We start from the raw sequence: 21,568 nt of genomic DNA on the forward strand, positions 1-21,568 counted from the left end.
GAAACACAGGAAAAGATAAATATAAATACCAAGGAAAGAACAATTAATAAAATAAATTACCTCCTCTCTAAAGATTATTCTTTTAAAAGAGAATATAAGGGGGAGCAGCTGGGTAGCTCAGTGGATTGTGAGCCAGGAGGTCCTAGGTTCAAATCTGGCCTCAGACACTTCCCAGCTGTGTGACCCTGGCAAGTCACTTGACCCCCATTGCCTACCCTTACTACAGTATTGACTCCAAGATAGTAAGTAAGGGTTTTAAAAAAATAAAAAATAAAAGAGAATAAGAATGATTTAAGAAGCTAAAAAACAAACAAGAACATTTTAAAAAATTAACAAGGATATAAAGATGAAGATAGAATTTAAATATTTATATATGTATCAGATGCAACCAAGTGGAAGAGTACATTCATGAATATGTGAGTTCAAATCTAGCCTCAATTATTTATTAGCTATATGACCCTCAGTATGTCACTTAACCTCTATTTCACTTTCCTCATCTGTAAAATGGAGATAATAGCAACTACCTGGTTGTTGTAAGGATCAAATAATATTTGTAAAGCTTTTTAGAAACTATAAGAGATCTATGTAAATGCTAGCTCTTACTATTATTAGATGGAAAAGTCATATATATGTTGATAGCCTAATGTTCCCGCGATCATTTTTTTTTTTTGCTATCATTAAAGTCTGAACTTATTTTCCTTACTTTATCTTTTCCTCCTTTTATAGAAGTATCACTTCTGACATAATTTTCCTCTATCTATACTTAATCCAAATCTGATGCTTTTCCCACCTTTGTTTTCTTTAGTGCCATTTCTACTTCTTCTGTCAGCACCTTAGGGACTATTCTGATTTTGAATAAAAGTGGAGACAACTAAAGGTGAATATTATAAGCAGAGATATATAAAGAGATTAGGTGGCAAAAAGTTTGAAAAAAAAGGTTATCTAGAAGCAAGGCACAAAACAAGTTCTATGGGATATATATAAAATGAGGTCCATTAAAATTTGCTCCCAGGCATTCTTTATTAACTAATAAATACTTAATCCCTATCTCTTGAAACAGATTGCAAAATCTTTGAAAGTGATTATGATGTCTCATACCTATAATATTACGAGTTTAGAACCTATTAAAGATTGTAAATTCTTACTAAATGAATGTTGACTTAATGAGTAAAAGAAGAACATAATTATAAGTTATAATTATATTGAAGTTCTCTGCCCACTACAGACCCTGTATCATCTAGTCATTAGATTCCTTTAACTATGAACTTTGGAATACACACACACACACTCTCTCTCTCTCTCTCTCTCTCTCTCTCTTTATCTTGCTATTTTACCAAAAGTAGCATCTGCTCTGGCGAAACTCAATCATTTTAACAAATATCCTATTTCCAACATGCTCATGAAACACTTCATAGAATGTTTTGTTTATCCACTTTAACAACTTCATGAAGAAAGTTAAACTATTTACTTATTTATTAAATAACAGTTTTTGAGTTTATATATGTAAATTTTATATATGTGTATTTTTACAGACATGTATGTTTATATATATATATATGCATTATGTGTATATGTATACATTCCCATGTATTTAATTAGCACACAAAAAAGTGTGGATTAGCTACAAGTATTGCTTGCACTAGATCAATAACCCCCACATCACTGTTTTAATTCCCACACAAGCAAATTAATTTCTCAAAGAGAAAAAATGTTGTCAGTTATCTCATACACACATCCAAAAAGCAACAAGAGAAAGCGAGGGTTAATTCAATGCAAATGATCAACATTATTGGAAAATCAGGGAGGATGGAGAAGAGAAAAGAAGACAATTCAAAGGATGTATTCTTAGACTTATAGACAATAAGTGGCATTACTTTGGCATAGAAGGTAGCAAACACTGGAAAACTATTTACTATTATAACAATAACCTCTAAGTGGACCATGGCAGAAATGTAATCGCAACAGAAAAAAAGTCTGAATTGCCTTAGAAAGGAATTTCAGAACCTAGTCTGCATCACTGAATAAGTATATTACATACACAAAGATACTTTTAGCAGACACCTGAGTAAAGATTGCTTTGCCCTTCTTAAGTAATTGTATCTGAATTCATAAAAAGTATCTTTCAAAATTTCATCTATTTTGAGTAATTGTCAGTCTTTCTCAATTAGATTAATTATATATTGTACTACCTTAGCGACTGACCAATGTTTGCCATTTCAATATTATTTTCTACATTCCATCTTTATTTGCCCTTACAAATTAGTCAGTTTAAAATTTCTGGCAGATAAGATATGTGATTTCAAGAATTCTGATATCTATGCCTTTATCCCAAAATGACTTTATACTACTGTTTATGAATTTACTTTACTAAAATCATGCTACAACTTCTAATTTCTCCAAATCATGCCTTTTATTTTTCTAGATGGGTGATAAAAGATTTAGCAGCATTTGACATCTCAAACATTCTAGCATCTTTTGAAGCATACAAGAAAGAGCTTACTTCTCTGGCATAATAAAGTGCAGCAAGGACCAAAGCTCTTTGAGGGAATTCTGAAGAGGGGTCCCAGTAATCAGGAGCCTATGGTTGGACTTGAAATCAATCAGAGTTTTATATAATAAAGAGTCATCATTCTTCAACCGATGGGCTTCATCCACTCCCAGAAAGGCCCAGTTAATACTGCCCAGCACAGTCTAAAGTAAGAAAACAAAACAAAATGAACCACTAAGTCAGATGGGGAAGTGGTTTCAAGTGTTTATCATATCCATGCATACATCCTCACAAATGAAAGTATGGAAAATATTCTACATTATCTTTAAATATGTAAAAGATCACTTGTGATCTTAGCTACAGACTGGGAAATGCTCTAGTCAAAAGTGAACTACAATCCCTAAAAAATTTTGGAAATAGGCATCCTTTATCATTCTTTACCTTTTACACTACTGCATATCCCCAGTGAAAAATCAAATCAAAGTAAGTTCTGGGCAAAATGATTTGTACTCTTCTTTTTATTATACACCATTCTCCTTTTGAATAGGCTCTATCACAACATTGGGATTTGAGGAACAATCAGAAGATACAAATTATAACAATCTAAAAATTCTTTCTTTAGTACTAATGTAATCTGCCTAGAACTACAAATGTCTATCTCTATAAAGAAATGTTTTGATTCTTATAAAGATCACCTTTAAATGGTTTGGTAAGTTGTCACAATCTTTGTTTTGTTTTGTGTGAATGTTATTTTCCTTAGAGAGCAAAAAAATTTTCTCTTTTAGAAAATAATACAATGGATAATTCTTAAAACCCAACAACTAGGCACTAGGCAAGAGTTGAATTTTAGTTCTGAATCTATCACTGATTAGTGTTACCCTTTACTTCTTTAGTCCCAGTTTTCCTCTTCTGTAAAATGTAAAGGAGTTGGACTACGTTATCTCCAAGTGTCCCTTTTGGCATTTGGTTTCTTCATGTATCCAAAATATATTTTTTTCCCCACAAAGGTCAAAAGCCAGCATAAGAACATTGTTATGGCAAAAAGGGAAGAACACAGACCCTTACAACTTGGACAAATCATAAATGGTGCTCATGAATTTAAACATGCTTTACATACCTTATCTTTCAGAAGGATCTCATATGTTGTTATGAGTGCATTAAATTTCAGCCTCTTGGTTTGAGAATGAATCCATTCATATTCCCGTATCTATAAAAGAAGTCAATAATTGAAATCCAAGTACTACTGAACTTTCTATCATCCAAATAACAGGACATTCCTTGCCTCTGGTTACTATCCTTCGTCTCTCCCTCCAGTTCTCAGTCAAATTCTGGAAAAAGCCATCTACAACTGTAGCATTTACTTCCTCTTCCTTCACTTCTCAACCTCTTGCAATCTGACTCTTGCCTCATGAAGCAATGATGTGCCCCAAGGCAGAGACAGAAACAACATAAACAAGACAGAGAAGACCTCCATGTCCTCCTGAAGGGGCCACCCAAAGGTGTGCAAATCACAGCACCATCTCTGGGACAGTCACAGTATTTCCAATCTATCCTTGCCATCACCATAGAGGGGAAGAACAATTCTCATGGTCTCAGAAACTGCCCTTTTAAAATTCATTCATACTTATCTGAAGTTTCTCTCTTCAAAATTATCATTTACCTCTTAATTGCCAAATCTATGGACTTTTCTCAAACCTAATCCTTCTTGAACTCTGTAGTATTTGATACTATTGACCACACAATATTTTCTGGCATTTTGTGACAACATTACTCTCTCAACAAAGAGTTTGAATCTGATGCTCACTGTCGATTCCAATCATAAACCTATGATCTTATGATTCTCTTACCTTACTAACCATTTCTTCTCAGACTCTTTGCTAGATCATCAGTCATATCATGCCTCTATTTGTGAATGACTCTTCTCTTATCTCCATATTCTCACTTGGTAACCTGATCAAGCCTTATGATTTATATTCTTAACTGCATGAAGATGATTTCTAGATTTATTTATTCAGCTGGGATCTCTTTCCTATGCCCTAGTTCCATGTCATCAATAGCCTTGGTAATATTTTGAACTTCATGTCCCCCAGACATCTCAAACTCAACATGTCTAAAAGAAAACTTTCATCTTCATCTTATGAACCCAATCATCCAGGCTTACAATTTTGATGTAATCCTCAATTCCTCACTCTTACAGATGCGATATGCTGTCCTTCCACCTCCATAGCATCTTTTACTTCTGCCTCTCCTCTCTACCTATACAATTCCAGCCTTGGTTCAGGAATATGTTACCTCTTGGCTAGACTATTAAAATAGCTTCCTTATTGGTCTCCCTGTTACAAGTCTTTCTCCATTCCAACCATCTTCTACATAGACATCAGAGTGATTTTCCTAATGTGTAGGTCAATCCCCTTCTCAGTCACTCCAGTGGTTCCCTATTATTCGTAGTATCAAAAAGAATTTCCCACTTGGCATTTAAAGCCCTTCATAATCTAGTTTCAAGCTACCTTCCAAGCTTTATTACATATTCCTACCCTTTATGTTTCCTCTAGTCTAGTCAAGCTAACCTTCTTCCTTTGACCCAAAACTGTCTCCCATCTCTGGGTCTTTGCACTGGCTATTCTTCAACAATTGGAATGCATTTACTCCTCCACTCCACCTCTTAAGACATCCTAGTTTCTTTTAATAATCAGCTCAAGGGCAGAATTCTACCTAAGGTTACTCTTGATCCCCACCCAGTGTTAGTGTTCTCCCCAACAAAATAATGCATCTATTTTGTTTATGTTTAAATATATACATATTGTTCTTCCTAATAAAATGTTAAGAAACTTCATGATAGGGATTGTTCCATTTTTGTCTTTTTATCCCTGGCACTGTGCAGTGACACATATATAAAAAGTAAATTTAAAAAAAATTTTTTTCTTTTCTCTTTTTTTTAAAACCCTTACCTTCTGTCTAACTTCAAGGCAGAAGAGTGGTAAGGGTAGGCAATGGGGGTCAAGTGACTTGCCCAGGGTCAAACAGCTGGGAAGTGGCTGAGGTTAGGTTTGAACCTAGGACCTCCCTTCTCTAGGTCTAGCTCTCAATCCACTGAGCTACCCAGCTGCACCCTAAATGTTTTTGTTGGAAAGAGTGATGAATAAAGAAGGTTGATTTCTATTTTAAGATAACTATCTTAAGAATACTAAATGTCTAAAGGTGATTGAAATATCAGGCAAAACTCCAACATGATTAAAAGTTAGGACTATAACTTAATTGCATTTACATATATATATGTGAATTCAATCAAAGGTGATCAATCTACTAATGGTATTAAAACAGAATAATAGCTGCTCTCATGCATAGATTTTACAAAGACAATACTGCAGTTTATGTACTAAAATCTCAATAATTTGTATTAAAGTGGGGAATAATATGGATTATAGAACATTTTTAAAAAGAAAAGAAATAGTAACAATTTCAGAAAATTTGTTACCAGAATGAATGCTAATAAGTTTGTTACCAGAACTATGCTAATAAGTACTAGGAGTAAAAAAAAAAGAAAGGTTACTAGTGGGAAAATAATCAGCTTCACTCTCTCCCCTATGGTAATTCCTTCTCTCTCATTCCCCCTTTAGGTGTTCAATATTCTTACAAACTTCTTTCTCTTATCAAAATAAGGAAAGACCTACCTACCTGATATTAGCCTAATTTATTTATTGAGTACCTTGAGATGAATTACTTTGGAGATGCAACATGGCACAGTGGATAGAGAGCTAATCTGAGACATAGTGGCTTTGTAAACCTGGCCAACATATTTAACCTCTTTTTGTCAGCTGAAAAGAAGGTACTATTGGTAGAGAGTTTCCTCACCCACAATTCCTTACACCAAATCTCAGGTTTGGACCAAAAAAATAATTTTGTTTGCTGTATTTCCTCATGATTGACATGATTTTTGTCCTCAACAATAACAAAAACAATACTAAAAATAGCTAGCATCTATATAGTGTTTTAAGGTTTGTAAAGTGCTTTAAAAATATTACTTCATTTGATCCTCCCAAAAATCCTTGGAAGTAGATGTTTAATTATCTCCTTTCTTTGGATAATGGTTTTTGTTGGGGTGTTTTAAACCCTTACCTTCTGTCTTGAAATCAATATTGAGCAGTAAGGGCTAGGCAATGGGGATTAAGTGACTTGCCCAGGATCACACAGCTAGGAAATGTTCGAGGTCAGATTTGAGCCCATCTCCAGGGCTAGCAATCTATCCAGTGAGCCACCCAGATGCTCTCTGGATAAAGTTTTTAAATGTATAAAATTCACAGAATTATATAAATACAATTATGAACAGTGTTTAAAAAACTGTTTGCAGACCCCATTAAGATCCCTGATTTAGAAAGTCTACAAGTTTTTGCTACAACCAAGAAATTAATCACTCTGAACTCAATCTGGTGATAAGACTCTCCATACTTAAATAAGTTGATTCTTGGAAAAAATATCCAATCTATCATCAAGCCCTAGTTTTCTAGTTTAGCAAAGCTTTCCAAAGCTAATATTTCACTGTCATGACTTTAGAAATCTTGGTTGTGCCCATAACACTGGGCAACAGAGTAAAATTTTACTAAAACATGTTAATGTTTGCTACAAAAACCATGCGTACATCATAGATAGAAATGATGTGAATGAATCACATGACGAGCCAGGATTTGTAAAAGTTATAAAGAACGCTTTTCGGTAGTAGATTTTCTTTTGTTTCATTTTAAAGATTGTACTTTATTTTCTATGGATTCTTTTATCTGAGTATTATGATTCTTAACTAATTCAAAATTAAATAACAAAGGTAATATCAGCTAAAGATCCTTCGGTAATTTTATAATTTAAATTGACATATCAAATATTTATAGCCTCCTCACAATCCTATCAAAACTGTATCCACACACACAGCACTCTATTTCCACTTAATAGTGTTTGTTATCCAATCCAACAATTATTTATTAAGTACCAACTATGTGTGAGGAACTGTGGAAGGCTAGGTAATGAAGATACGAAGACAAAATTAAAAAGTGTCTGTAATCTCAAAATTAATTCTATTATGAGGAGTATGGGGGATGACATGTAAACAAAATCATTATCTATGAAAGTATTTCTTTTATTTCAAATGTAGTTCATCTTCATTTGGTGAACCTTTCACCTTTTTTGGCCCTAAGTTCCTAATTTTTCTAAGTCCCTAAAAATTCCTAGCTTTTAGTAGCTCTTGCACCTAAACTATTTTCTTATATTCCTGACTAAAAAGCAAGATAACAAATTTACTGTTAGATTTTTAATTCTATTTTATAATTGTAAAAGGAAAATTAGAGCAGCTTTCTTGGAACGAAGATCCATAACTTTTATTTTGTATCTAAATTTAAAAGGCAGAGAAATGAAAACATTTCATATCTAAGTTGTCATTTAAAAGAATGATATTCATGTTGATGTGATATGGAAACTTCACATGTATTGGGAGATATGCTTTTGGCCAACCTGATACAACTGTTTTTCTTCAAAATGAATAAATGTTTTTAAAATTTATGTCTCTTTTGTACTCTTGTGATACACAAAACTAATAAGGCTAACAAACAGGACTTTCCATAGTACTGATGGCTTTAAGGGAATTCCTATAAAACATTAATGATGTGCATTATATCCTAGTTCTTTTTTTGTTTACATACCGTGTTTCTGCTCATCAGATCTCCTATGTAAACGACTACATTGATTTCTGGTGCCCAGATTTCAAACTCCCTCTGCCATGAAGTGAGAGTAGATAAAGGCACCACTACAAGAAAAGGACCATACAGCTGGTGTTGATGGAACAAATAGGAGAGGAATGATATGGTCTGAATAGTTTTTCCTAGGCCCATTTCATCAGCAAGAATCACACTGTTACTCCTGGAGGAAAAAAAAGAATTATAACTTGTCTATTATTCAATTTACTAAAAACCAAAGAATATAAAAATACCAGCTCTGCCAATGAATCGTTGCATGAGTAGTTTCCAGGTGTGCACTTCAATTTTTTCAGTATAAAGAAATACAGTCACCTTGTGCAGGGAACTGTGCTAAGCACTGAGGATGCAAAGAAAATCATAAAATACTCCCTAATCCCAAAGAGCTCACATTCTCATGAGGAAGATAACATAAAAATAATTAGGTTCAAACAAGATATACAAAGAAAAGATGGACAGTAATATCAAGGGGGAAGGATTTAGCAGCTGAAGGGAACATATAATTTCTTTTCTAACACTTTTAGAAAAAAATTCATTTGCAATGATTGCCATCAATATAATTAAGTACTCAATTACTACATAAATAAATGCCTAGATGCCACCTTAAAGCCTCATTAGTAAAAAAATAAATAAATAAAAGATATATGTAAATCTATCCATATCCCATAGACATATACATACAGAGATGTATATATGTTTATATTAAAAGTTAAGTCAAATTCCTTTGGCATTTATGTACTTCAACCTTGCCCTTTATTTCAATACCTAAGCTTCTTCTAAAATGGGAAGTGACAATGTTCATACTCAGAGATAAAATCATTAAGGGACAAAGACTTTATTTTATCCACATCTATATATAGATCTGTGAAGATGGGATTGACTCTCCCCTTGCCTAATTTTGAATTAATCAACCAAAGCTTGAACACCCCTACTTGACACTAGGTGGGGGAATTCAAGCTTTGGTTGATTAATTCAAAATTAGGCAAGGGAGAGTCAATCCCATCTTCACAGATCTGATAAAGTGAAATGCTACATATAAATTAATAACTGGAATTCTATTTGTGAAGTCACATGCAAATATTTAGACACTGATCCAAGAGAAGAGAAGAAAAAAAATCCATCAAAGTTCATAAGCAAATAGCAACAAAGCATTAAAGTTAGCCTACTCACTTTTAAATTTTGAAATAGGAAACAAAACTAATGTTTAATAAATAAAAATAAACATAAAACTTTTGAATTTCATGCTATAGGAAAGGAAAAGAGGAGAATAAGCATTTATATGGTGCCTGCTAAGTGCTTTACAAGCATTGTTTCATTTTATAGTTAGGGAGGGAGGTGGAGAAAATAAGAAATAGTACCTCCATAATGCTCATCTTTATACATTTTTATAAATTCCATATTTGAGTTAGTTCTCCTTGCCCCAGAATAATTTTAAGGGAGAAAATGTTTTTCCTTTATGATTTCCCTCCTCTTCAATAAAAGATAAAAAAAAATGAGTAGTGACTTTATATATTTTTATGAGATCAGACTGCTATAATGGCACTTCAATTTAATGTTATTATACACTCTGGACCTGTAATGATCTGTTTTATTCTTTTTAGCAGATTTTGATACAAGTATGAGACAGTATAAGGTAAAGTGTTCTCACCAGCCCAGTTAATTCTCTTGAACTAAAATTAATTAAGTTACTGCCACTATGGGCTAAATAGTTCAGGTTGGTAATGCTCACAAACGAATGTTCTCAAGTCACATGTGCCTACTCCACATATAGTCAAAGTTCTTCAAGATTTCTCATTTATAGGGGGAAAGTTCAACTGTGGCCTCAGACACTGCCTTACTGTGTGACCCAGGGCAAGTCATTTAACCACCATTGCCTAGTCCTTATCGCTCTTTAAAGAATCAATACACCGTACTAATTTTAAGATGGAAAGTAAGGCCTTAAAAAAAATATTTCTTATTTATGTATTAGACTAGACTATGTCCTGATGTACCACAGTGTACAATATCATATGGTTCTTTTACTTAATGGTGTCTGCAAAGCCACTTTAAGTGGGAAGTGCTACTGCTCAGATACGGTCCTTTTAGCACTGAAGACATGGTTTGCTTGCTTTTATTTCTAAATCAAACTTTATTTTTTAACTAGGATATATTCTATAATAGATTTCTAAAGAGGTTGCATGGGTGTATGTGAATACCTATACATGCATGTTCCTTGGTAGGAACCTTAGAAATAATCTAATACAATTCCCTGAGGCACAAAGCGTTTGAGGAACTTGCTCAAGTTCCAATTGCTATTTAGTTGAAGCAATGTGTTCACTGCTTCTATGAAGTCAGTATTTGACCTTGGACAACTAAGGTCTAGGGGAAAAACCCTTAAGAATAAGTGGATGAGTTAGCCAAAATGCACAACTGATCTTAACAAATAATCAAAAATTCAGCTCTGAATGGGACAGCCAAAGCAGCCTTCTAGAGGCAAATTATACTAAAGGATATGCACAAGCAACAGTTTTTGCCTGGTCTAGAGGAAATAAAGATCAAAATGACATTTTCACCTTTCAAGAGTATATGCTTCTAATAAAGTCTAAATAAATGATCTAACCACCATTTAGGTATAACATGGGGCAAGTTAAAATAATAAGTAACACCTCAGAAAAAAAATTAACCCGTTTTTCCCTTCTTCATGTTCTAATAGGCAGAAACAAATAACCTCACTTCAACTAGGAGTTATCTTTCCATGAAAACTTCATTCTATAGAAGAAATAAACTACTCTTTGGTACTTCAAGAAGTCTAACAATGAAGAGTAGAAAGAATGGATAAAGAGAATGCTTGCATTTATCTGCTACTTACTTGCACCAGGAGTGAGCAAGCCAATTAAGGCCTTCTAACTGATAATCTCGGAGCTCCAGGTTCTCTCCACCTATGTATGCTGGTTGTTTTTTTAAAGCAACAAACCTTGGTCTCTGCTTCAGGACCTATAAAGGCATAATTTTCACAATATTCTAGAATAAAAGTGATCCAAATGTGGAAAAAAAACTTCCTATGATTTTGTTCATATATTAATCATAAGCTAAATATTATACCAAGGAGTGAAATATGAATTTATTCAGAAGTAATATTTTTCTTTTCATCATCAAGAATTTACCCAAAATAAAAAAAGCATAACAAATCATCAAGAAATAAGGTAAAATTCAAAACTTAAGGTATTCTGTTTCTATTATTGAACACTCCAAATCTATACTGATACATCAACTAGGTTGTAAAAGCATGTCTCTTTACCATAAGCATACAGAGGACAGACTTTTAAATATGCTTTTTTATCACCTAGCACAGTATATTTGCATAGCAATTGGTCACTTATCAAAGACAATATGGCCTTGTCATAAGGCTGTTCTCTTAAGAATATATGATATGTTGAGAGTCAGGCCTAGAGACAGGAGGTCCTGGGTTCAAATCCGGCCTCAGACACTTCCCAGCTGTGTGACCTTGGGCAAGTCACTTGACCCCCATTGCCCACCCTTACCACTCTTCCACCAATGAGCGAATACACAGAAGTTAAGGGTTTAAAAAAAAAAGAATATATGATATGGGCGGCAGCTGGGTAGCTCAGTGGATTGAGAGCTAGGCCTAGAGACAGGAGATCCTGGGTTCCAATTTGCCCTATGACATTTCATAGCGGTGTGACCTGGGCAAGTCACTTGCCTAGTCCTTACCACTCTTCTGCCTTGGAAACAATACAAAGTGTTGATTCTAAGACAGAAGGTAAGGATTTAAAAAAAAAAAAAAAAGGAATACATGACATGAATCCATCTTTTAGTCTATCTAAATGAATTTAATTTTTGAAACACAAAGCACCTTGTTCTTACAAGGTAGTTTAACCTATAAATAAGACCACAGTGCATTTTGTGGGGACTATTACAGCAAAGTTTTTGTTCTAATTGATTAGAAAACTAATGACTACAATATTACTTTGCTAGTACTTAAGAGGGAGAGAAACTGGTTCATTTTTCACTTCCTATCTATCTCTTCCCTGTTCTATAGCAGCAACCATGAAGTCCTCATGATTTCTCTTCTGTAAAATCCCTTGCATACACTCCACCAATTCCCACTGCTGCTTCCCTACACATATTTTAGCAATGCCTTTCTAACTGTTCTCCCTTTTTGTACAATTTCCCTATTTTAATCCATGCTGGTCATTATCAGATAAAGTTCTCTATGCTTTCATAGTTTCACTCAATTGCAAAATATCTTCAATTGATCCCTAATACCCATAGAAGTCCAAATTTCTTACCTTGACATTCAAAGCCCTGACAATACTAGCATAATTAACTCTTCCAACCTCACCTCCTATTTCCCTACAGGAGGAGTTCTCTATTCCAACTGTATTTGTTATACACAGTCTCCTGAACATGCTTTTTTTATTTGTATTTTAAAACTGCTTCTTGCCTAGAAAGCCCTGTGCCCTACTCTCCACCTATTCAAATACAAAATATAATTCAATGTCCAGTTTAACCCTCATTTATTTCCCTGAAGGATTCCAGTGTACCTGATCATCTTCCATACCTCTAATTCTTAAAAGAATGTATTTCCCTTATCCCTCATTTTACACATGATCACAGTACCTAATTCTATTATTTAAATTTCATATATTTATTATAAATTATTACTCCCAAACAGATTGTATACTTGTGGGGACAAACTGTATCTTCCGATATTTCTTTTATCACTAACAAAACCTGTTCACACAGTAGACACAAAGGGTAATTCTTCAATAGATTTGCAACTTGACAAAATTTAAAGCCCAGAAAAGGCAAGTGATTTTAAAGTAGTAAGTAAATAGACCAGACCAAGTGTCTTCACTTGGAATTTCTTAATCCTTGTTGTTGTTTTTTTAACTTTTAAACAAGGTTAAATTTTTCACTGCCTTTCACTGTCATATCTATTATATTCCTAATATTATATCAACATGCTAGGGAACAAAACATGCATAACTCTGTAAATTAAATTCTATTTTCTCCCTAATCTTCTCCTATTCTATTATTTTTCACACCCTACATTCTTCTAATTGTAGCATGAGGTCACTTTTATTTCATTTCCTACAAGGGGTCAATTTTTTTCTGTAACAAAGTTCACGCCATCTGACTTCACCAACCTTCATTCAGTTCATTTTCTATTAGCAACATACATTTTCTAAGAAAAAGCAAAATGCAATACTCCCCTACCTTGCAGTCTCTTGTGGGAATGGTTTTTGAATTGTTCCTATTGTGGAAGCTGTCAATACAGCTTCGGAATTTCTTCCCAATCAGAGCTTCATCTTCCCAACTACATTCTGCATATGGTAGTCCCATCCATTTGCATAGATACTCGGGTTCATTTGATGATGATTTCCGACTGTGAGCTATTTCACATATAAAAACCTATGAGTTACTGTCAGTTAAAAGAGAAAATATGGCATTCTCCATCTCATATATAAAAGGTAAGTAAATGACATAGCATAATACCTAACAACATAATTACAAAGTACCTTGCAAAATAAAAGTTATTCCATAAAAATTTTAATCACAATAAAAACAAGAACTTTGGCTCACCTGGAAATTCTGTATGACAAGATGCTGATTTACTAGTCTTCACAGCTAGATAAACCAAAAATGGGAGGGGAGGGAGGGATGAGTATTAACATCTTTCCAGAAAAAAGATGAAAGACATGCTACATGTAATGGAACAATAAAAAATATTATATATTTTTTTAAATGTAGCCCTGAACAAATCAGTTATAAATGAATTGTTTAAGTGAATTATTACATTCTTTTAGAATATAAACTCCTTGATAGCATCAGTCGGCTAATTTTCTATATCTGAATCCCCAATACCTATTATAACGTAAGCTCTTAATGAGTATTAGTTGATTTATTGTGGACTATGGAATAGGGTATGGAATAATAAGTAACCCCCACAATGTGACAACTAGAGTATCATTTACTTACTGGCTAAGGGCAACTTAAAAATTAGTTCTTCATTGGCTTCAGTGAGAACTTCAGTGACAACAGATGCATACATATTTATACAGACACATATATTTTAATTTTAGAGCCAGCATGTCTCTAAGTAGTTTAGTATTATTTTAAGTTAAATAATTTCTTCCTAAAAATAAAACTTTCCTAAGTAAATTTCAACAGATGAAAATGAAGTCAATAGTAGAGCCCTTGAATAGTTTATATCAGTTAACACCCTCTGATGTGACTGTTTTGACATTTTTTATATTTAAAAAACTATAAATGAATGTAAATAAATTAGAATGCACCTAAGGTAATTATAAAAGAATATACAGTCTCAATCTGCCAATCTATACCCACAAGGTTATTATTATTTTTTAAACCCCTATCTTCTGTCTTGGAGTCAATATTGTGTATTGGTTCTAAGGCAGAAGAGTGGTAAGGGTAGGCAATGGGGGTTAAGTGACTTGCCCAGATTCACACAGCTGGGAAGTGTCTGAGGCTAGATTTGGACCTGACTCAATCCTGAGCCACCTAGCTGCCCCGCTCCCCATCCCACAAGGTTATTATGAGGGAGTCATAATTTGTAAGCCATAATATGTGTAATGTAAGCTAACATTGTTACTGATAAAAAATAACCACAAAAAGAGATATGGTTCTGGATCTCGTGGTTCTTGTTTCACATTACTGGCTTGCATAACCCAGATGCAGACTCTGTCCCTTGGGCCCATCCAATTATCTTTCTAGAAACTTCACTGTACACTTACCTATCACTCTCTCCACTATCTGATATTGTTTGTTCAGCTCAGAGGCTAACTCTTGTTGGCAGTTGAAGTATTCCACATCTTCTGGTGATACTTTCCCTAACCTGGATGTTAGGAAAATGGAAAGAATCAATGAAATAGCAATTACATTTGTGTGTACCTTACACAGAAGTGCAAGCCAGTCATGAGATTCACTCGCATAATTTTAGCTGCTAACATTAGCTATGAGTGTTTTGGTTCACTTTTGAAGAATCAGAATGATATTCATGATGACAAACATATAGATCATAAGTCTATGTTGTCTGAGACAACATTTAATACAATACCCTCATTTTTATAAAGGGATTTGGTCCATAACTTGCCTCATGAGCCCATAGATAATAGCAGAGATATTTTATTTTGAATATTCTGGCTTCAATACTAATATTCTTCTTATAATTCCATACTAAGGTCTAAGCCACATAGTTTATAATTTCAATTGAAAGCAAAGGTATCTGATATACAAAAATTTGCTTACAAAAACAAATAATATTTTAAGACTAAAGTAACTATAATTAAGGGAAACAGTTCCACAAAATAAGCAATCCCTCAGAAGCACCTCAGGTTTCATCACTGTTGGTTACTTCATTGAAGTTGGCTATTCAAAGAAAAAATTTGAAGGAGTCATATTCAGTTTATCTAAATAAAATGTTTCCCCTACATCAAAAGTAAATCAACACAAAAAGAAAAATAAATATTCCTATAGAATGTATGTGCTCTCCAAAAATGCATGAAATTATACTGGATAATTGTCAAGAATTAATGGTAATTCTTAAGCTACAGAATGAATCCCTTTCCCCCATTCTTCCACACCACTCCTTCCCCCCTGCACAATAGCATAAGATGACTACTTTGAGATTAGAGGATGTTTTTCTCCTATAAAAAAATCTCAAGTGGTCTAAAGGAAATATGCTGTCCTTTTTATTGTCACAAGGACAAGGCCTTTCCTGTGATATAACATGTATAAACAACTCCTACATGAGGAAAACCTCTTTTATCAATGAAGATCAGGCATTTTTCTGCAACACAGTCTCAGAGAGCTGCCCAGAGCACTGAACAGTTATGTGAATTGTCCAGAATCAAACTGCCTGGATATGTCAGAATCAAAAGTTAAACTTGGATCTTACTGCCTCCAAAACCTATCTACTGCATCACGCTTCTCATGCCCACTATAATGTTGATCATTTTATAGCATTTCTTCAAAATTGTGGATAACTTACAACTTAATTCAGGCCTAAATATAGGCTGTAGCTTCAACAGAAAGGACTACTACATTTTAAAGTTAATCATATTTTCTTAGAAAAGGGAGTAGAGGCCAAAGTGTCTTTTAGGTATAATATAACCTACAGGGCTCTATAAACTGTTTGCTTCTCAACTTTTTGATTATTAATCATCAGCTCTGCAACCTCTATGATTCTATAAAATAGTAAATATCAGACTACTCCTGAAAATAGAGTTAAAATAGGCTACCTCTTTAACAGAAATGCAATTGTAACTGGCTCCATTTTAGGATGAAGACAACACTTCAGTTTCTAGAAAGGTACAAAGTCTCATATTTTCTAAAATAAAAAAATTAAGTAAAAAATCCTCTCCATTGTCTGTTCATAACCCTCTACACTCCAAAGCTACAATTAAACTTATTTCTTTATTCCAGGAATTAAACCATACCATTGTTTAATTTCATCTTCTTTTTTCTTAAAGTTTTCCAGTTTTTTCATCCCCTTCACTTTCTGTTGCTGTAGGGATTCCTCACTCTCCCATGTGCTATGGATATAGGACCAGCCTTTCCATTTAATCAGGTATTGAGCTTCTCCCTCATCCTTTTCAGGGTCAAAGTCAGCACTGGGGTTGCCATTGGCTTCAGTTGCATAAACAGTAGTAGACGCTCCAGTGGCTATAAGAAGAGTTTCATTAAACATTCCACTGTAATATAGTAGCAGTTAAGTCAAACAATACAACAATCATTGAATAGGCAGTCGGTTTTCTAAAACTTCTCTCAGGAAACAAATTAGAAATAACAAAAAAATTGGAGTCTCACTAATAAGAAATGAAGTAATTTACTCTAAAAACAAGGTGACATCTTAATGTTCTCAACTGTTTGACTCAATTTCCAATGAACTTAGATGAAAACATAGGTAAAAAAAAAAAACAAGAAAAAAGAAGCACTGCTGGGCTTTCGGTTGGATTTCAGCACACAGAAAAGACTTAAAGAACCAATAATCTACACAGTGAAACTTTAAAACAATCAAAATGGATTTTTTCATTGAATATGAAAAATAATTTCCTATTATGTATTTAACAGGCCTGATAAGTACCCCATTAAAACACTTTTATAGGACTAAGACCCAGCAAGAAACAATCATAATGTGGATTATGACTTATAGTCATGGGACTTTAGAGAAAAGACTTTAAATAAATATAAGGAAACTGAGTTTCAAAGAAAACAAGTGACTAAGTGGTAAGTTGAAGAGTGGGTAAGAGAACTCATATCTAGAGATTCTATGAAGTATGTTACTTTTACTTCAATTTTTAATCCCCAAAAGACATAAACTAAGTGACATTTTTTCCTCTGTCCTTACTATATTAAGACTTAATTTTACACTCTATGATCATTTCAATCATCACCTGTGAGCTAGCATAATAGCACAGAAACAAGGGTCAGAGAATGGTAACAAGTTTTCATGACTACTATGAATGGGACTGAAATACCTAAATTTAAACTCTAAGTATATAAAAAAGTGTATCTCATTGACCAAATTTATAAGAAGCAGTCTGTTCTTTAAGATACATACCACCTTTTTTTCCAAGTCTTGCATCCATGACCTTTTCAATTGTCTCACTATTATCATGTTGTTCTTCAATTCCTTCTCCAGTCATTTCAATGAGATCATCTGAGTCAGTTTCAAAATCATCATCTTCTTTATAACTACATTAAAAATTAAGCTGATTAAATTGAGAACATTTATCTTTTTTTCCAGTTAACAACCATCCACACATACCACAAGCAGAATAGTGCATTAAAGTTTGTAGAGGACTTTCTATATTAATACGTTATCTAAAATCAGAACATTGATCCAGCAATACTCCTGTTAAGTTCGAACCCCAAAGTCATCAAAGAAAAAGAAACAGGGCCTATACACTTAAAAATATTTATATAAAAATATGGAGCAGCTGGGTAGCTCAGTGGATTGAGAGTCAGGCCTAGAGACGGGAGGTCCTAGGTTCAAGTCTGGCCTCAGACACTTCCCAGCTGTGTGACCCTGGGCAAGTCACTTAACCCCCATTGCCTAGCCCTTACCAGTCTTCTGCCTAAGAACCAATACAAAGTATTGGCTCCAAGACAGAAGGTAAGGGTTTTAAAAAATATATATTTATATAAAAATATTCTTTCTGTGGTGGCAAAGAACTGGAAATTGAAGGGATGTTCATCAATTGCAGAAGAGCTGAACAAATTATGTCAAATGATTGTGATGGAGTAGTATTGTTTTATTCTAATCATGAGGTCCAGAAAAAAACATGGATAGGCCTACGAACTGATATAAAGTAAGAAAAACCAGGAGATCATTTTGCCTAGTTAACAGCAATGTTGTATTGATGATCACCTGTAAATGACTTTTCTGATCAATACAGTGACTCAAATCAATAAAGGACTCATGATGAAAAAATGCTATCCACTTACAGAGAGATAGATGATGAACTTTGAGTGTACTGGGGCAACTAGGTGGCTCAGTGGCTAGAGAACCACGCCTGGAATTGAAAGGGCTTTGGTTCAAATCTGAACTCATCCACTTCCTGGCTGTGTGATCCTGGAACAGATACTTAGTATCTATTCTAAGAGAGAATGTAAGGGTTGGTTTTTTTTTAAACTGAGGTATAATTTTTCCACTATACTTTTTTGCTTTTTAAAAAATGATATGGCTAATATGGTAATATGTTTTGCATTATTTCACATGTATAATTTATAATTATATATTGTTTGCTATTTCAATGGGTCAGGGAGGGGTTAGCAGGAGGGAAAGAATATGGAACTTAAATTTTTTAAAAGAAAAAAACATTAAAAATAAGTAATGATTAAGCTTTTTAAATCAATACACAAAAAAAGTAAAATCAGAACAGTCTTTCAAGTCCACAAGTTATTCTTTGTATACTGAAAGGATAGCTGTATGCCTGAAGCAGAAGGCGATACAGCTACTTCCTAAGAAGCTATCTATGTGACTTCATTTCTGTTCCTCCTTTAGTAACTTGAGAATATCCCTTCAGTTGATATAGCAGCAATTACACTATTCAGAAGATACCACTACCAAAAAAGCCATAATTCAACTTCCCACATTCCATTTTCAAACCAAATAGCTAGTAAAAGTGCTTCAACACAAAATTTTAAAATATACAGAAAATAAAGCTACTAGTAACTTCAGAATACAATAAAATAGCAATGTTTCAAAGATAAACAGTTTATCCCTGACAAAATTATTAAACTTCAAGGCCCCTGACTGGAGGACCTAAGAGAATTCACCTTTTGGTTTTATGAAGATTAAGATTATCCTACCATACATTAACAATATATGACACCAAACTTTTTTTTTTTCCCCTTGGCAATTTTTTTTAACATTTATTAATATTCATTTTTAACATGGTTACATGATTCATGCTCCACCTTTCCCCTTCAACCCCCCCCCGACACCAAACTTTTATACAGCAATCCTTCACCTATCACAGGAGTTGTGTTCAGAGACGGCACCCCAAGATAAGTGAAAATCCACAAAGTGGCGGTGTCATATTTATTTTATTATTTATATGTATTTTAAGGCTTTATAAATTCTTCCCACTCTCCTATAAACCTTTTCCACACTCTTATTAACCTATAGCCACTGAGCCAATCAACGCCTAGGATATAGAACACAGAGCTGTGGGTTGGTGACTTTTCATTCCCATCAGTCAATAGTGTGATACAGAATTAGAATTTTTTTTTTTAAACCAGCAAGACAATGAAGCTGCAATAAGTGAACCACGATATAGTGAGGGACAGTTGTATATATAAAATAAATAGGATATTGTGAGCAATAAAAATGGCAAGGTATTGGTTCATTCTTCATTTTAGTTAATGCTATTCTTCATAGTCTCTAGTGAACATCAAAAAAGAGCAAAACATTCTCAGATCCTGCTTAAAATGAAATTTGGTATCTATAAGGTTATAATTTATATTTATATTTAAGCATACATTTCTCTTCAAAGGTGTGAAAAAACAGCATTGGTTAATTTTGCTAGAAGTGGTAAAAAGCATCTCCATTTTGTAGATGAGTAAGCAAAAATACAAAGGGATTGTTGAGTCATATAGCAATACCAAACAATCAACAGAACCTGAGAAGCTTTCATGAGAAAAAGTAAGCTTCATATACGCAAATATATATACATTTATATGCATATACACATGTGGCTGTAGTATACATACACAATCAAAGGTGATACTATCAATAGGGTATGATCTTTGATTTTGCTTGGGTAGATAAAGCCCAATAGCCCATTGATATACATGTAGCTTTATTCTTTTTTTCCTCTTGTAGACAAAGTAGCACATCTGCAAGATGACATGGCCAATGATAGAGAAGAATTCTCTGGCCATGAAACAAGAGTTTTCTCTCTGGAAATCTAATGGAGTCATATAGGATCAAATGAAAATTTTTCTCAATAAATATCACCTTTGATTCAACTGAATTACCCTGTTTCACATGACTGAGCAATATATCCTAGAACCCAATATACCTGACATTTTTGGCAGCTCTGCGACGAGTTTGTCTTTTTGGAGTCTCATCATCATCGTCATCATCATCATCATCAGAAGAATCCTGTTTCTTTCTTCTTTTTCCTCGTTGCGGCTTCTGCTGCTTTTTAACACTGGTTTTAGGCACTGTTCTAAAAGGAGTTAACAATGATAATAACAATATATGTATATGTACATATACAGACACACATATATGGATATATACACATACATATATATAAAAGAATATAAATGGCACAATGCCAGTATTTTCATCAAGGAAGATTAAAATTTTAGCAAGTTGCTTACCACTAAAGAATTACCAGCCTTGATGAAGTTTTTCCAAGGTGTATTGTACTTTTTCAGAAATAAAACACATGTAATTGTATTCTCTATTGCACAAAATAATCTTTAAATGGAGATTGAGAGGTGATATAGATTCTAAAAGGAACATGAGGGAAATTTACCAACATGGTATCAGTAATAGAAAAGGAGGAGAAAAAGAATACAGAGAGGCAAGGAAAGTAGAAACTAAAAAGAAGAAAGGTTCCCAGGAGCAATTTTATCTCTCCCTTCCAATTTCTAAGACAAATGGACATTTGGAAGAGGCAGTCACTAGACTAGATGAACTCTAGGTACTATGTATTAGATCAGTGATGGCGAACCACATAGAGATATGGGTCATGTGAGAAATGTCCTCAGGCTCCCATGAAGTGGGGGAGAGGAGCAGCCCAGCCCCAAGTCCCTCTGGCTTTCTAGTAATGAACTCTGGCAAACTGTTCTGGGGTGACAA

General features: G+C 33.9%; 1 protein-coding gene across 1 annotated transcript in view; it reads right to left on the minus strand.

Annotated features, from left to right (window-relative positions):
• CHD2 (chromodomain helicase DNA binding protein 2) overlaps positions 1–21,568 on the minus strand; it is a 133,997-nt gene that overhangs the window by 73,990 nt on the left and 38,439 nt on the right. Inside the window, exons 7-16 of the mRNA XM_044665431.1 lie at positions 20,778–20,927; positions 17,810–17,943; positions 16,686–16,911; positions 14,982–15,082; positions 13,810–13,854; positions 13,444–13,619; positions 11,072–11,196; positions 8,173–8,389; positions 3,606–3,695; positions 2,501–2,691 (exon numbers count right to left, since the gene is read on the minus strand). Coding sequence (XP_044521366.1) covers positions 2,501–2,691; positions 3,606–3,695; positions 8,173–8,389; positions 11,072–11,196; positions 13,444–13,619; positions 13,810–13,854; positions 14,982–15,082; positions 16,686–16,911; positions 17,810–17,943; positions 20,778–20,927 — 1,455 coding nt within the window. The remainder of the gene's footprint in view (positions 1–2,500; positions 2,692–3,605; positions 3,696–8,172; positions 8,390–11,071; positions 11,197–13,443; positions 13,620–13,809; positions 13,855–14,981; positions 15,083–16,685; positions 16,912–17,809; positions 17,944–20,777; positions 20,928–21,568) is intronic.

This window comes from Gracilinanus agilis, chromosome 2 (assembly GCF_016433145.1).
Source record: "Gracilinanus agilis isolate LMUSP501 chromosome 2, AgileGrace, whole genome shotgun sequence".
Classification (NCBI taxonomy): domain Eukaryota; kingdom Metazoa; phylum Chordata; class Mammalia; order Didelphimorphia; family Didelphidae; genus Gracilinanus; species Gracilinanus agilis.